The sequence below is a fragment of the Daphnia pulex genome, chromosome 2 (assembly GCF_021134715.1).
Source record: "Daphnia pulex isolate KAP4 chromosome 2, ASM2113471v1".
NCBI classification, from domain to species: domain Eukaryota; kingdom Metazoa; phylum Arthropoda; class Branchiopoda; order Diplostraca; family Daphniidae; genus Daphnia; species Daphnia pulex.
In genome coordinates this window covers 8154155-8170213 of record NC_060018.1, presented here as the reverse complement: position 1 = coordinate 8170213, position 16059 = coordinate 8154155, and the positions used below count along the sequence as shown (strand labels likewise).

Here is a 16059-nt window from a genome sequence, read left to right as displayed (position 1 = left end):
AGTCCAGGCAGACACGGTGTAGTGTGGCCGGTAAAGGGACTCGCTAGCTGTTGGAGTACAGGCAGACACGGTGTAGTGTGGCCGGTATAGTACTTGCTAGGTTTTGTCAGGAAATAAAGACCGAGCTACTGAGACTTATCTGTGTTCTTTTCTATGTCCGAGTCCCCCGATTTCATAACAGTATTGTACAATTTGTGTACCTAGGGGTTATTTTCTTTTTATTACTTATGCTTTATTGATTATTTCAATTCACTTACCAGTTTTAATAAGTTGAAATTGTATTCATTTAATTTTTTAAATATTTCATTTTTGTTTTCATATACTTGTTGCTTGATTTGTTAATTTTTTGTAAATATACAAATACTCGGAATGGTATTTCGTGGAGCAGTGCTGTGTCCCCCAAGCCCATAAATAAACTTGTTAACCTTCTTTTACGATTTCAGTTTAAAGTGGTAGAATATTTTGGATGGGGCCCGCAGAGACACATCCTGGAGAGGCTCGCTAGGCTCTTTAACAATGGAAAGGGGTCTCCATGGCCAAACTAGACCTCGAAGCAGGTGCTGCATGTGTTATGCATGTGTTTTTCGAAGAGGAGGTGCTCGTGGAAACGCTTGTAGAAGCGCTCAGGGATGACGGCTCATCATCGAGGTGCCCATGGAGGTGCTCATTTTATTTTTCATATGCTAATATATTAGATTATACTAATATATTATATTATTCGTATGCTCAAAGGTGCTCAATGAGGCGATGTTGCCTGACCACAGACCGACTCAAGTAATTTTTTTTTGTGGCTCGTTTTTCTAGTTTGGTTTCTTTGTCGAGTTGGTTCATTTTGGTTGCCTTCACTTCCCCCCCCCTTCCATTCTTCAGAATTTCCACTTTTTCTAGTTTCGTGGTGTTTGTACCCCTTTGTTTGTGCTCCCTATAAACAAAGACAAAATTAAAACACACTTTATCATGCGAGTGCTGTGCACTCAGGTAATTACATTTTGTGTTCATTATTTTTTTCATGAAAACAAACTTATCTTATCCTTGTCTGAATTACAACAATATCAGGCTTCCAGCTGACTCAACAACTGGACACCTGTCGACATCTCTAGGATGGTTCTCTCAAGGCACCAACTCCAAACTCCCAGAACACAGTGGAGCTTTAAATTACATGTCATAGTAAGGACTGCATTTATGACAGCTACTAGAGCCGAAAAATTCATGGCTCAAGTGGCGTGCCACAGAGAGGTTCAAGTAGCCCTCCACAAGCTATTTCCTTGTTGATTCAATAGGTCCACTATTCACGAATATGCATTGAATTGCACGGTGATCCACAACGTCTGGGTCTTTATGCATGTCTGTATAAATATGTTAATTAAAATCAAACAAAAAAACTAACCTAGCTGTTTTTGCAGATTCCGGTGGTTTCTACACATGGATGGGGTGAGAACAGGAATATGTTGCTTGCCATTGCTGCACCTCTAATTCAACACAATGGTACTGCACTAATTGTAGTTTTTTTTTTATTCAAGTAATAACCCTTCAACTCTTACCTTTTTTTCAATTCCTTGGAATCGTGGACGACGCGTAAGAGGTGGTGCTGGTGGTGGGGCCATTGATGCTGATGGTGGAGCTATTGCTGCTGGTGGTGGAGTCATTGCTGCCGTTGGCTTTGGTGCTGCTGTTGGTGCCCGTGTTGGCAGAGGTAAAACTGAAATTGAAGTGAAGTTCTTAGCTTAGAAATTTATCTTACTCTTTAGTTGCAATAGGTGGTAGAAACATTGGTGGAGTCGCACATGGACGTGTTGGAAGTGGCCGTGGAGGTGGAGGTAGAATTCAATAAGTTCAGTTGTGAAAAACCTAAAACACAAGGTAAGGGAAAAATATAAATTAGTAGGAATCTTGTAACTTAACTGTTGTTTTAATTTCAGGGTTTCAAAATTCGTGATAACTGACTTCCCCTCAAGTGAAAGTCCAAATCCACCATGTAACCCCGATGATGGCTTTATTTTCTTCGCACTCTTTTCATTCTTTATTTTATTTATTAATTTAAGAAGTTACAAACCATTGAGAAAGTTTCCGGATCCTCTCCCTTTTGTTATTTGCTTTTTACTGGTCTCTCGGCGACGTGTTCATTCTTTCAATGTATTAAATGATATGTTGTCACAGCTGTAAACTCAGCTGGTTTCTTAATGTCTCTGAAGGGCGATTATGGGATGACCGTTTGAATTTTATGCAGTTAAAGTGTATGCATGCTCTCTCATAAGAGGGGTTTGCTAATAGCAAACAAATGTTTAGCTGTAGCCAAACAGTTGTGTTTACCCACAGGGGCTGAAACATGAAATGTTTGGAGAATATGACGAAACAGAAATGTTTTGTCATAAACCACCCAAAGTGGTTCAAGGTAGGTTAGAGGGTAATGGGAAGAAAAGAAAGGTGTTAGCACAAATTGAAGGTGAACATCCCCGTAATTCTTTTTAAATAATTTTTTTACCATATTTAAGCATTTTCCAATGCTCCATGTTGGGTAAAAAAATTATGTTTAAAATAATACGGGAACATGCTCAAAACTGTGATGTCCCATGTATAGCCCCATGTCCCACATTACCCCGCTCTCCCCAATTGTATTGTGCTCAATTAACACATTTAAAATTTAAAACTGATATCATGTAATTATGCTAATTTATACGAATGATGTTACGGGTCAACCCAAAAAATACATCCCATGGACGCCTGTTTGAACTAATATATAGTATAGGGAGTGACCAAAATAAAACATTCTATGGGCGTTAGTTTCAAATATCCCACGGACGTTCATTTCATCCATCCTATGAACGTTCCCTTCGGACATCCTGTGGATGTTCACGTTTGACGTCCATGTGAGAGGACATTAGTATATCCTGTAAAAATCCATAGGACGTCCAACTGGGATATCCAACTGGATCGGAGCTGACATCCATAGTATATCCAATGGGTATATCTGTGCTAGCAGGGGAAGAGCCCAGAGATCTAATCCTTTCCCAAAAGAAATTTTGATTTGGCAACGCTTTCCCCTCCCTCTCTGGTTAAGCTCGGCAGACGGCCCTTCTTAAGTCTAGTATATAAATGTTTCTTTATATCGCTCTCCGGCTTCTCTTTTTTTTTTTTGGAGGGGGGGGGGGGCGGTTTGACTTAGCAATTGAATTTAATTTCAGTTTGCAGACCTCATCTTCCTCCTGTAATAGTTAGACGGGAAATTAAAACAGCTTTTTCGTATTTATAGTCTTCATATTAGGCGAATCCTCTCAAGATAAAAATCATGTTTATCTGCTCAATATTTTCTATTTAGTCACAGGATTTATGTTAAGAATGATTGTGGGAGGTAAAAAAATAACAGGATTGGAGTCTTTGACACCATTACAAGTTCAAGTTTTAACCACGAATAAAAACCCGATTTATCTACGTCACTTCAGGGATAATCTTCGATCGTCCAAGTAATTTTGTTTTAAGAAAAATTAAGATCATTTCTTAGTCTACAAAAAAAATTTAATTAGAAAACTATATTTAGTTATTTCGAACACCACTTTCTTGTACCCATAATCAGATCTTCTTCCTCTAGAGCTGGATCAATACCACAAGCTTTGCGTCACTTTGCGTCCGGCCAAAAATCGAAGTAATAGTTTTTTTGACCGTGAGACGGTTAAATTCAAACTCTTTACGGGCTCTGTCAAACAGAACTTGATCTAAATAGAACAATTTGTTCACATTATTGATACATTTAAAAAACTATAACAATAAACCAACCCTATCATCATGACGAGACATTTCTTCTATAGCTTCGACAATCTTTTGCTGTGAAGAACCACTAGTCTCGTGATGAATGTGGTAATATAATAGAAGCCACTGCTCTTTAAAAAAATAGTTTTCATTCGTAACCAATCCCGGCCAATAGCCAGAAAGAACATACTCGGCTACAGTAGGGCTTCGAGATGCATTGCATTTTGTACATTCAATAACTGTGGAAAAGCAATCGAAACGTCCTAAAAACTAACACATCCTTTATTATTATGCATCCTAAAAATAATTCATAAACACATCCCATAACCAAGATGGATGATTAAAGAGGTCCTGGTGTTGCTAGCTACTGATTGAATACACCCAATCCCAAAGCAATTCTCGCATCTGTCGGGAACCAACATTGGCAATGGAACTTCTGAAATACAAGTAGAAAAATATACATGATTAATACAATTAATAGACTAGAATGACAACTAAATGAAAACTACTATAATACTCAGAGTTTCTAAGTTCCCCTCATTTGTCAGGAACTCGGTGAGTTGAAGCGAATGAAGGAAATTGTTATCTTCACATTTCCGCTGATGAGTGACTTAATTAGTATGAATGGTTTTGTCACCATTTGAACAGAGGTTGTATCTGCAAGTTTTACACCGTACAAATACCTGGTTAAGGCACAGTGAGAACAAAGCACCCTTGTTTATATAATAGCCTTCCACCTTGTATCCTATGCTTCCATACGATTTTACCATGTAGTTTGCGATGATTGATAGTCAGCTCTAGATGCCATTGATTTCACTGTAGGAACATCATCGACTACCATCTCCTCAATATTTCCTGTAAAATTTTTAAACATTTAGATACATTCTTGAATGAATTGAATTGTTTTATTTTATACCATTGAAGGAATCTGAACCACTACTGGCTGGTGGACAAGACTGAGCCCGTTGGGTAGCAGCCTAGTCAGAGCAGCCTTTAAAAAAAGGCAAAAGAAAGTTCAAACTTATTTTTTAAAAGTAGCAACGTATTTGGAACGCGAAGAAAGTAAACAGCAATTCAATATGGGCAATATTTGAAGGGTTTCTGAGTACAACATGTCAAAATCGGAATCACTGTTTAGTTAAATACATAACTTCTTGTTAGTGTTTCGTGAAGTTTCTCCAATCTTCAAAAAGGAAAACTACAAATTACAAATGAGGGCGGAATAATCCACATCCGTCGCTGCCACTGCACACAAGTCGTCAAGCAGGGGGTCTGGTTACTGCGCTATATTCTTTTCGGTGTCCGACTCCTCCTCCGCACCATGACGTCGCATGACTGCCAGCTGTTACGTGACAACCCGACGAGCGAAAGACAGTGGTTCCGGATTGGTGGCCTCTTCGTATGGTCCCATTTCTGGATCTGTGCCCTGAATAGGGCACAGCATGGTCTCGCCCTTTGCACCGTTCGGTCGTAAAAACGAACGGAGACAGGCGCTCTTTAAATCACTGGAGCTTCGGGTTCTCAACGACGTCTAGGTTGTACTTGTCAAGGACAGTGACGAGTGACTGATGATCCACGATCAACCAGAACAAGGGCAAACCGAGCAGATGCTATCTGCACTTAAGCATCGTTGACTTCAACCCGGACTGGTCTCCATGAGCCTGAAGTAATCCACAGCAACATGTGAAAATGGAGGCGAGTAGGAATTTAGACGAGATTCCGGAAGATCTCCCATCGTGCTGCTGGAACTGCTCTCTCTTGAATACAAGAAGGACACATTCGACGGATTTTCTTGGCTACTTCTCTCCCTCGGAAAAAGCAGAAGTGCTGTCGGAGCTTAGCAAAAAGCTAGGTAATCTGTCCCAGAATGATGCATTTGCTTGTGAAGAATTTGGACGACATTTTCGGTCAAAGGATGTTTGGTGGGTAATAAAGGAGGATGACGAGAGCCATACGGTAGTTTCGGTCGTCCGATTCGGCGTCCTAGACGCAGCATCTTCTCCAGCGATTTCCGGCTAAGAGATGGAGGAAGGAAGAAGGGTTTTTCCTTTCTTAAGTAGGCTTAGATCGTAAAAAGTCTCATCCAAGCATTGTTTTACAAATCCGAAAAAATGAGCTTCAAGTTTCAGTAGGGAAGAAAGATTAAATTCATCCGATTGAAACCCTGACCAGTCGAACGGGTTAGCGGCTGCTTGAATGTGGTATTGTTTTGTGTGTTTGAGCTAGGCCGTTGCAGCTGACCAAAGTAAATCCGTTGGCCAATCAGACTTGGATTTGAGAAGGAAGTCGGGGCCATTTTTCCAAAAATTTGGCCAAATCTCTTCTCCAAGGACTGAACGGGTCAATCTTCCAGGCAGGAAACACCATTCTTCAGTTTCCGTTAGAGTTTGAATCTCCCTAATCCGATTACACACAAAGACTTGATAGAACGACGTGGAGGCTTGGATCCAGTTTCGTACAGTGCCGCTATCCGTCCAGAAGAACCTTTAATGGTGGATCAGATTGGTAATACGGCTATGGACGGTGGCAGCGAACACGAAACAGAGTAGCGCCGCATTCAACTCTTATTTTGGTACTGATGAAGTTTTCTTGGGCGCTTGTTTGCTACTTGCCTTGACAATAGGATTAGAAAACGGCCGGAACAATAAGTGTTGCGGATATAAATGGCGGATGCATATGCTTCTTCCGAAGCGTCACAAAACACATTCATCTGGGAGTTGACTATTTTGGACTCTTCGCCGAAAAGGCAGCGGTAAATGGGAAACATGGACCAGTTCACGCATTGTCGTAAACCATGACGAGGGCCGTCTGTTTCTGTTGCCGTCTGCTGGATCAGACACCTTCAATCCTTTAACTCCTAACTCCCGGAACCGGACCTTTGCTTTCACAATGAGTGGTGCTGCTAATCCGAGGGGGTCGAAGACTCTGGCTACTTTGCTTGTAAGGCTAACGCGGGTGTTTTCTTCTTCCGCCAGGTGGTCGACTCTGAAACGTAGAGTGTCCTCTCGAATATTCCAAACGGCACCGAGCACCTTCTTTTGATCATTGTCAGTCCCAAGAAGATCAGATTTGTCTCGGATGGGTTTCTTTTCACGTTTCATCGCTTGTGTGAGTTCTTTGGAGTTCGAGATCCAATCTTGAAAATGCAGATCAGCTTCAACAAGTGCTTGCCTCACGATCGACGCCTCTTTTACTCCTTCGTCGACAAAGCGGCTGGATCGTTCTTAAATTCCACCTTTTAAATCGCCTGGAGGTGAGAAGCTCTCATTACGTCTCTCCGACCACAGAACTGCTTCATTCGAACTAAGGCTTCAATTTAGGCATCCTCACCTCTCCTAGACCATGGACGAGGTCGGCACCTTTGAAATGCCGCTTGAGTATGGCCAGCTTCTCACCAAGAAATTTTCCAGTATCATGTACAAGGGCTCGGAACAAATCAATTCACTCGAACCACTCTAAGGACCTTCCAATATATGGCTTGAGGCCCGTCTTCACCGATGAACGCGAACTATGGTTCCGACATCAGGTTTCAGATGGCCGGCTGCATATCGGTCCATCCAGTCATCTAGCTAGTACTTTCAGCAAAATGAGCTTACGTTGTCGCCGCATCCAATCGTCTTCAAGTGGTGTGTTAGGTTGCTGAAGTCGACTAACTCAGCGCATCCAGCTGCTTCATCGGCTCTTAACTGGGATGCTGCGAGTACTTCTTGACGACGATTGGCTTCAGATGAGGAAATCAAGTGTTCTTCTTCTGTTTCATCCTGCTCTCTGATGACAGATGTTGCCTCTCCATCTTCGGAAGTAGTCCTTAGCAGCTTGTGAAATCATTCCAACCTTCTCCACATAAGCCAAATGGACGCTGTCATGTCGTTCATATTCTTCTTCATCTTCAAGGGCAGCTACTGTAGTTCAGTCTACAGACGAGAATCTTGGACTAGTAGATCGTGGAGATCAGTTAAAATCCCAACGATGGCTCACCGTGAGCCTTTTGACTGGACGTGGGTGTCAATCCATTTCCAACTTTAGTTAGCTGTCGACGTAGAGGCGTCCTTTATGTTTACAGCGCCTGTTAATTGCCAGATCCGCAGCATCTGTCATTTGCTAGCGAGCTGACGACAGAGAGATGACTAGCTCTGGTATCATCAATGAAGTATCAGCGGGGTAGAGGTACCAAGGGGCCGTCCATAAACGACGTCAAGCGCCAGAGTGAGAGGGGGTTCATGATTCTGTGATGATCTGTGATGGAAGGGGAGGGAGGAGATTCTTAAAATGTGATGTCACAAACAAAAAAAGATTTTAAACGAAATCGAAAAAAAATCGCGGATTTTTTTTCTCAAGTGGTCTTCATTTCCGTTCCCACGACCAGAGCCACGAACCTCAAAATCCTTAAGGACTTAAATGATGCGAAGGGCTGTCGTAGTCGGGGTAATGTGACTAAATTTGACCGACTGCCCGTCGGTTCAGTTGATCGCGAGTACTGTCTTGCAGTTGAGGTCTGAAAACTTTTCTCTCGACTCGTATTCTATTTTTAATAGTTTTTAACATGAGTAAACTAGTAAACCCGTTTAATAGCCTATGTGTTGCTTATAATGAGGTATATCCTTCTAAGACAAGACAAGTTTGTCAAGCTGAGGTCACTCAGATTTGGAGAAGCCGGAAGGTCGGAAGGATGAAAAAGACAAAGACGAAAAACTGGATGATATGATGAAAATTTTAAAATCTATTGCCATGAAGAGAAAAGGAAATGTGTTTTCATATTTGGGAAATTTGTCACAAAAATCAGAAAAAAAAAGTCTCAAGACAAATCACTGACGTCATCAAACGGTTCCTCGTCCGAAATTCCGATTGAATTTTTACCAGAGTCGTCTCAATTTGATGAGCCCCAGGAAGAATCCCAATCAGAGGAGCATCCATCTAGGCCTACTTCAAAAGAAGCACAGGCAACAACTACATCGAAAGCGAAGGCTCAAGACGAATTAAAAGACCAATTAAACCTTGTCAATTCTGACTTGCTAGCCTTACAGAAACGAAAAGATTGTGATATGAAACAAAAAATGGATCTTGAAAAGGAGTTGAAAAAAATCGATGACCAGATAAGACAAAAAAGTCTAGAAAAAATAAAAAGAATAAATTGGTAAAAGTTTTGGAAGAAAACCCTACACTGAAGGACTCCTTGGGTGGCCAACTAAAGGCAGGAAGACCCAGATTAGAAGTCTAACAACCTTTGCTTCTTTAAGCCATCATCGATCTTGCCATGCAAGGCTCAGCTGCCCACGAGAAAAGAAGAAGCGAAGTCTATAGAAGTATTGTTACTTTGGATGAACTGACCGAAAAATTAAAGAAGGATGGCTTTCAAATCAGTCGAAGTGGAGTTTATCTCCGATTACTCCCTTGGCGTAGTTCTTCTCTTGAAGGGAAGCGACACGTCGTCACCGTCCCTGTCAAGTTAATTCACGCTCAAAACGATTTGCATTCAAAGCATCTAGACGGACCATTTTGTACGGCAACTATTCAATCCATGGAGTCGCTGGCTTCTCTTTTGGGCCCACAGGAAGCATGTTTTTTAAGTTCAGACGACAAAGAGCGCGTCCCATTAGGAATCACCGCCGCTAACAAACAATCGCCCATGATATTGCATGTTGAGTACCGAGTTAGCCTGCCTGACCCTGATTGGGTTGTGGCCGAGCAGCATATAAACTAATCCCATCCAGGGTATATGCTGCTATTGAGATTCAACGAAATGGATTAGGAAAACCAGAAGCTATCGGTTACTCCGGGCCAACATACATAGCAATCCGTTCCGGAAAACATTGCTCGTCTACGGCATTTGCGCATGGGCTCGACTTTGGGCGGTTATTGAGTGTTCCAGAATTTGAGAAAATCATGAAATCTGGCCCTGAGAAGTCCGTCAAACCAGTAATTTTCCTCACTGTAGATGGAGGCCCTGACGATAATCCTCGTTATCAAAATGTGATTGATGTTGCAGTTCATCACTTTTTGAGTCACGATTTGGATGGATTTTTTGTAGCCACCAATGCTCCCGGTCGAAGCGCATTCAACCGTGTGGAAAGAAAAATGGCCCCTCTTAGTCGTGAACTATCTGGTCTTATATTACCACACGATCATTTTGGAACGCATCTCGATAACCAGCGTCGAACCATTGACCTTGATCTAAAAAAAAGAAACTTTGCATTTGCTGGGCCAACTCTCGCCGAGATCTGGTCAAAAAATGTGGTTGATGAGTTCCCTCAGTGGCTGAATATATTGAACCTGACGCATCATAGCTAAAAATTGATGATATGCTAACTAAGGATAAAAAATGGCTCAGTGAACATGTCCGAACAAGTCAGTATATGACTCAAAATGTCGAGTGTTTGGACAACACCTGCATGTCAGCAGAACAACTTTCAAAGATTTCAATGTTTCGTGAATGGCTTCGCCAATATGTTCCATCTGACTTCGTTAAATAACCTAGATCCGTTAAAGATTTTCCACGCTGGAAAGCCACAGAACATAGACTTGATCTGAATTATCTAGGACCTATTGTATATCAATTATACCTTAATCAAAAGTGCTACAACCATTTCATCTTGCTTCACGTAGCCATTCGTTTGCTGTCCAATAAGGATTTTTGTCATAAATATGCGAACTACGCCAATGATCTCTTGCGACTCTTCGTAAGAGCTAGCCCTAAAATTTATGGTGATAAATTTGTTTCATTCAATGTGCACTGTCTTATTCATTTGGTGGAAGACGTCAAAAATCACGGTTCTCTTGAGGAATTCAGTGCCTTTTGTTATGAAAATAAAATACAAGTAATAAAAAACATGTTGAAAAAGAGCGTTAGACCGTTACAGAAAATCGTGCTTAGGTTGGAGGAGGAGAATCGCGTTTTATCATCATTAAGACAATCAAAGTGCATTAATCTAGATCGGTTTACACTACAAGACAGTCATTGTTGCGGTCCAATGGTGAAAGGTTTGACTTGTGTGGAACAATTTAAAAAACTTTCTTTAAAAAATACTTTTATTACTTCCTGCATACCAGATAACTGCGTGTTTATTGATGATGCTAGTAATTCATTCAAAGTTGTTTTAGTACAAAACTGGATAAGAACAAGTGACAGGGAGATTCTTTTATTGGAAAGGAGATACTTGAAACATGAAGACTTGTATCCGCTTCCCTCATCGCAATTTCACGAAATAGTGGTTTCTCGTCTGTCAAATGTCCTGGAATGTTACTCGTTAACATCTGTAAAATTTAAAGCCGTTCACGTTCCAACCACTTTTCCAGAAACTGGATCGTTCTTGGTAAATCCATGGTGGAAGAGATGAATGGTGGAGCCACGGGGTAGGGATTTGGCCTGTCAAACTGAAGCGTATGCTGAGGCAGGCCACTACGGTGCCACCACGGTCTACCAGGAGAGGTACCCAAACGCCCTATCCCTTTCGTCAGCCAGAATAATCAAGGGACTTAGAAGCTTCCTCAAAATTCCGCTTGGATCACGGGCGTGGCTTGGCCACCAGCTGTTGTGTGTTGCACAGTCTCCCTCTCCCCCCTCCCTCGATATATTCGTGGAATCCCACCCCAAGCCGCCAGCGGCAATTGGCGGCAATGGCAGCATTGAAGAGTTCTGACCAAGCTACGCCCGCGATCCAAGCGGCAAATTAGGGAATCTTCTGAGTCCCTTGGTTATTCTGCTGCCATGGCGTTTGGGTACCTCTCCTGGTAGACCGTGGTGCCACCGTCGTTTCTCCCGGTTTCAAGAGCTCTTATGGCACATTTACATGTAAGGGGATTTGAAACATTTATTTTCAATACTTATACAGGTATGATCATAAATCTACTTAACAAAAAGTAAGTTTATTTATCGTACAATATATTAAAATTATCACGGAAGATAATTCTCCAAGTCATAATGTAGAAATTTAAGTTTAAAATTTCGACGTTCGAGGCAGTAATTGAAGGGATGCTGTTTAGAAACCATCTTTTAAGCTTTGAACTGTTTATATTTTTGTCTTTGTTTCAGCCCCAAGGCATCTAGCATAACGAGCTTCTCTATGCTACTATTCGATGGCGCCACCGCTCGGATTGGCCCGCGGACCAGGCGTTTGTCCCATTTAAAAAAATGCCTCAGTGGGTTCCCATATTTTTGATGTTTTTTCCTTCAACCCGGGCAGTGGCCCGGGATTTCAAGGCCTGGGTTACAGCCCTTCAGAAGAATCATGGATCTCTCCATACCAAGGGCTATGGTCCGTGACGTGAAAGCCCGGGACATGTCACGGGAAAAATCCTGTCCCGTATGGAGAGACTCCATGCCCTTCTACATGCCTTATGTATGGAAGAATAGGGTTGTGGTCCGGAGGTATTTGGGCGGTTTTTTTACATGGGTTGCCTAGATGGTTTTTTTTTAAACATGGGTTTGAGCAGGTTGGGCCAATAGCGTAAATGGGTCCGCCCCACGGGTCACAAAAAATTTAGTCCGGGTCACGGCCCGGATAAAAATCTTAACAAACTTTTTTTTACCCTAAATTTCCCTAAATTTCTTAATTATCTTCTTCTTCCAACAGTTACACTTCAATGCTTTCTTTTGAACACCCCTGAACGCCCTATTCTACCACTTATCGTACTTTTCATTCAATGCGGTGGCAATATTTTTAGGTCTTTCTTGAGGCCGCAGGCATTTTGAATAACGAGCTTCTCTATGTGACTACTAGATGGCGCCACCACTCGGGTTGGCCCGCGGACCCGGCGGTTCGACCCGTCGCCCGCCCCGTACAAAAAATGCCACGGTGGGCTGATATTATTTTGAGGTTTTTTTTCTTTAATTCGGGCTGTGTCCCGGGCCACAGCCCAGGAAGAATGAAGAATGGGATTATGGGTAGGGCTATGGCCCGGACGTTTTTTAGCGGGTTTTTTTTAAATGGGTTTTTTAGATGGGTTTTTCTTCTTCCGCGGGTTGGAGCGGGTTGGGCCAACAGAGTAAATGGGTTTGGCCCAGGCCGACCCATGGGTCAAAAAATGTTTACCGGCCGGGTAACGGCCCGGGTAAAAAATCGGGTCAAACACACTTTTTTTTTTACAAACTTTAAAAAATTCCCTAAATTTCTTAATTATCTTCTTCTTCCAACAGTGAGACGTCAATTCTGTCTTCTGTTCACCCCTGAACGCCCTTTTCTACCACTAATCCTACTTTTCATGCTACGAAATTCTCGTAGAGCATTTGGCGGCAATCTTTTTAGGTCTTTCTTGAGGCCGCAGGCATAGAGAATAACGAGCTTCTCTATGTTACTACTAGATGGCGCCACCGCTGGGTTGGCCCGCGGACTCGGGGGTTCAACCCGTCGCCCGCCCCGTTAAAAAAAATGCCTCGGTGGGTCGAGTCGGGTTGGGTTTTTTTTCGTTCAGCCCGGGCGGTGGCCCGGGTTTTCATCGCCCGGGCCACAGCCCTAATTATGGGAATGGGTTTAAACGCGCAATGGTCAGAAGAGGCCTCAAATAGAAAAACATACGGGTCACTAGCAAGTAGCCAACTAGCAAGTTAAAGCTTTTTTTGTTTACGTTGATCCAGAGGAGGGAAAGAAGCCTAGCTGATCTAGCAGTTGATTTGATAATCGAGTACCAAGTGAACGAAAGAACAAATTAAGTTGCAATCTGAGCCATTCCAAATTCAAGCCAAAGATTTGCTTCCTTCTGAAAATTTGAGTTTTGACTTTATAACTTCTGAAAATGACAAGTGCAGTTTACCTTGAGCACTACTTGGACAGTAAGTCTGAAAGTTTCTACCAATAATTTTATCGATGGCCACCGGTCGTTGCTAAGATATCAAAAAATGAAAGCAAAAATGCACTTTGTATTGAAAAATTATCAAAATTTAGGTTTAGAATCGTTGCCTATTGAACTACAGAGAAACTTTTCTCTAATGAGAGATTTGGACAATCGAGCACAATCCTTGATGAAAGAAATTGATTCCCATGCTGAAGACTACCTAAAAGTAGTCTCTCAAACAAGTCCAGAAAAAAGAAAAGAACAAATGGAAAGGATTCAGAAGCTTTTCAATAAAGCAAAAGAATATGGAGATGATAAAGTCCAACTAGCCATTCAGACTTATGAATTGGTTTGATATTTACTCAATTTATAGTTATGAACTAATTCTATTTGGTCTTATTAGGTTGACAAGCACATCAGGCGTCTTGACTCTGATCTGGCGAGATTTGAAACAGAAATTAAAGAGAAATCGTCTGTTGCAACACTCTCAGCAGAAGAGGATACTCCACCTGCAGTCAAAAGTAAATCAGTAAAGTAAAAAATCAATAATTCAATTTATTCTATCATAACTTTTTCAATCACAATATAGAAGACAAAAAGAAAATGGTGGAAAAAGTTGAAAAGAAAAAGAAAGGAAACAAAGCAAATATTAGCACTGCCTGTGAAGCTCCTGTTAAAGGTTTAAATCCATACAATTTAATTATACTTAATAATCTTGATTAAAAAACCTTGATATGAATAGTTGATGAAGGCCCAGCTCGTAAAAAATCTAGTAAGAAGAACGTTGCTGTTGCAACGACTCCAGAAAGCTCCTCCTCTTTTGGACTCTCTACCATCGGGCATTCGGCTGATGTTCTTGATATGCCGGTAGATCCGAACGAACCCACTTACTGCCTTTGCCACCAGGTTTCTTATGGAGAAATGATTGGCTGCGATAATCCTGACGTAAATCATGAAAACAGTTTTTATGCACTCCAAACTTGTAATTTGCTTTTTGCTATTTATAGTGTCCAATCGAATGGTTTCACTTTGCCTGTGTCAGCCTAACAACCAAACCGAAGGGGAAATGGTTCTGCCCGAAATGTTCCGCCGATCGGAAAAAGAAGTGAAGACTGAAAATTAGTTGTTGTATCTCATTGTCATTGCTCATTCGAAAATAATCCACATGCCATTATCGGTTTTTTAAATAAACTTATTGCTGCTCCGTTTAACGAGGTAATTTAAAATCAGGTCTTTGTAATTTTTTCTCCCTTTATTCAATGGTTTTAGACTTTTTATCGAGGAATGGTTATGCAAGACGTCTGTGTCACATTGACCTTGAATCCACATTGTTATTTGTTGTCTTAAGTCGTAACAAGATACTTAATCCCGTTGTTTCCATTTAACAACCGCTGCATCGAATTCTCAAGTACACGTAATTGTTAAGCGAATTAGAACATTAAGATCTCTTCGATTTTGGTTCTACTAGATGGGAAAGCATGAATGTCTGGGTCAAAACTAGGTATAAAATAAGTTCGACAGCATCCACTAGATCCACATTCTGGTTTGAGCTCTCTTCCTGTCAACAGTGTCCGCACTAGCTCTCCAGTCCATCAAGAATGAAGGTATGTCCCGTAAATTAAGAAAGTTTATGTCGTATATATATGTCACTCATGTTTTGTTTTTTTTTTCTTTTTTTCTTTATTTGTGTTGCAGTATTTGATCTTGGCTGTCATTTTTTGCCAAGTTCTTTGTCTGCTAGCAGACGGTGAATTCGACGAAAATGTTGCTGATCTACAGGATGGTTTTGATGAATCGCAAACATTGGCTCGGCCTCGTCACTTCAGAATGGAAAAGTACCAACGGCATCCGTGGTGGATTCGCCCACGATCGAGAAGAAAGAAGAACAAGAAAGTTAATAGAAGCGGTTTGCCTAAACGGATGCAGTCTCATCAACACAGGAGGAGAATGCAGAGCTCGAGTGACGATTTTCACCCCGTGGATGATAAAAACGAGTTAGGTCAAATGGCCGATTTCGATTCCATCAGCCAGAGTCGTCGGTATGAAGACGAGACTGCGCTGGACCCACGCCGCATCCGAATTCGTATCCGTCTAAGGCAACGAGGTCCGGTCAAACGCCACGCCAGACAAGGCAAGAAACGATCGAAGAAGGTTGCGATGAAACTGGCCCAAAAACTCGCAACCAAAGAGGCGATGGCGTTAATTTTGAAAGATTTCCTACGTAATAACAATAAAGTCTCTTCGAAAAAGGCCGCGCGGAAGGCATCCAATGGCTTTCGGCGGATGGGCCAGTTTGCGCTTCACGGCAAAAGACGTCGAGGCATGAAGCTCCGGGCCAAGAAAAGGAAGAACTAGATCTGGTTTCCTGTCATTTATCTTAACTTGATTTTATCATGCGTACCTGTCTTTTATATCTGATCGTCTCCTGTGTTACTCCTTTGTATGAATGTTCGCAGCGATATCTGAAATTATTCTGTTTGACGAATAAAATAAATGGTAAACGAGAATTTGATTTCTTGGAATTTCTCAATTGCGCATAGAGCCATA

At 41.7% G+C, this 16059-nt stretch overlaps 2 protein-coding genes across 2 annotated transcripts; both read left to right on the top strand.

The window, feature by feature from the left end:
* The first annotated feature begins 13233 nt into the window (after positions 1 to 13233).
* On the top strand, positions 13234 to 14738 carry LOC124210401 (inhibitor of growth protein 4-like). The gene is made up of 6 exons (XM_046608445.1): positions 13234 to 13510; positions 13623 to 13861; positions 13916 to 14033; positions 14102 to 14191; positions 14255 to 14457; positions 14520 to 14738. The coding sequence occupies exons 1-6, from the start codon at positions 13474 to 13476 to the stop codon at positions 14619 to 14621; spliced, it is 789 nt and encodes a 262-aa protein (XP_046464401.1). The 5' UTR covers positions 13234 to 13473; the 3' UTR covers positions 14622 to 14738.
* A 136-nt stretch (positions 14739 to 14874) lies between these two features.
* On the top strand, positions 14875 to 16011 carry LOC124210402. The gene is made up of 2 exons (XM_046608446.1): positions 14875 to 15116; positions 15208 to 16011. Exons 1-2 carry the CDS (start codon positions 15111 to 15113, stop codon positions 15865 to 15867), a joined length of 666 nt encoding a protein of 221 aa, XP_046464402.1. The 5' UTR covers positions 14875 to 15110; the 3' UTR covers positions 15868 to 16011.
* The last annotated feature ends 48 nt before the right edge of the window (positions 16012 to 16059 follow it).

Bases quoted from the DNA above. Each gene is read 5' to 3' on its own strand.
- LOC124210401 (XM_046608445.1), top strand. From the start codon at position 13,474: ATGACAAGTGCAGTTTACCTTGAGCACTACTTGGACA. The intron at 14,192-14,254 runs GTTTAAATCCAT...TGATATGAATAG, and splicing joins CTGTGAAGCTCCTGTTAAAG to TTGATGAAGGCCCAGCTCGT. The intron at 14,458-14,519 runs GTAAATCATGAA...TGCTATTTATAG, and splicing joins TTGGCTGCGATAATCCTGAC to TGTCCAATCGAATGGTTTCA.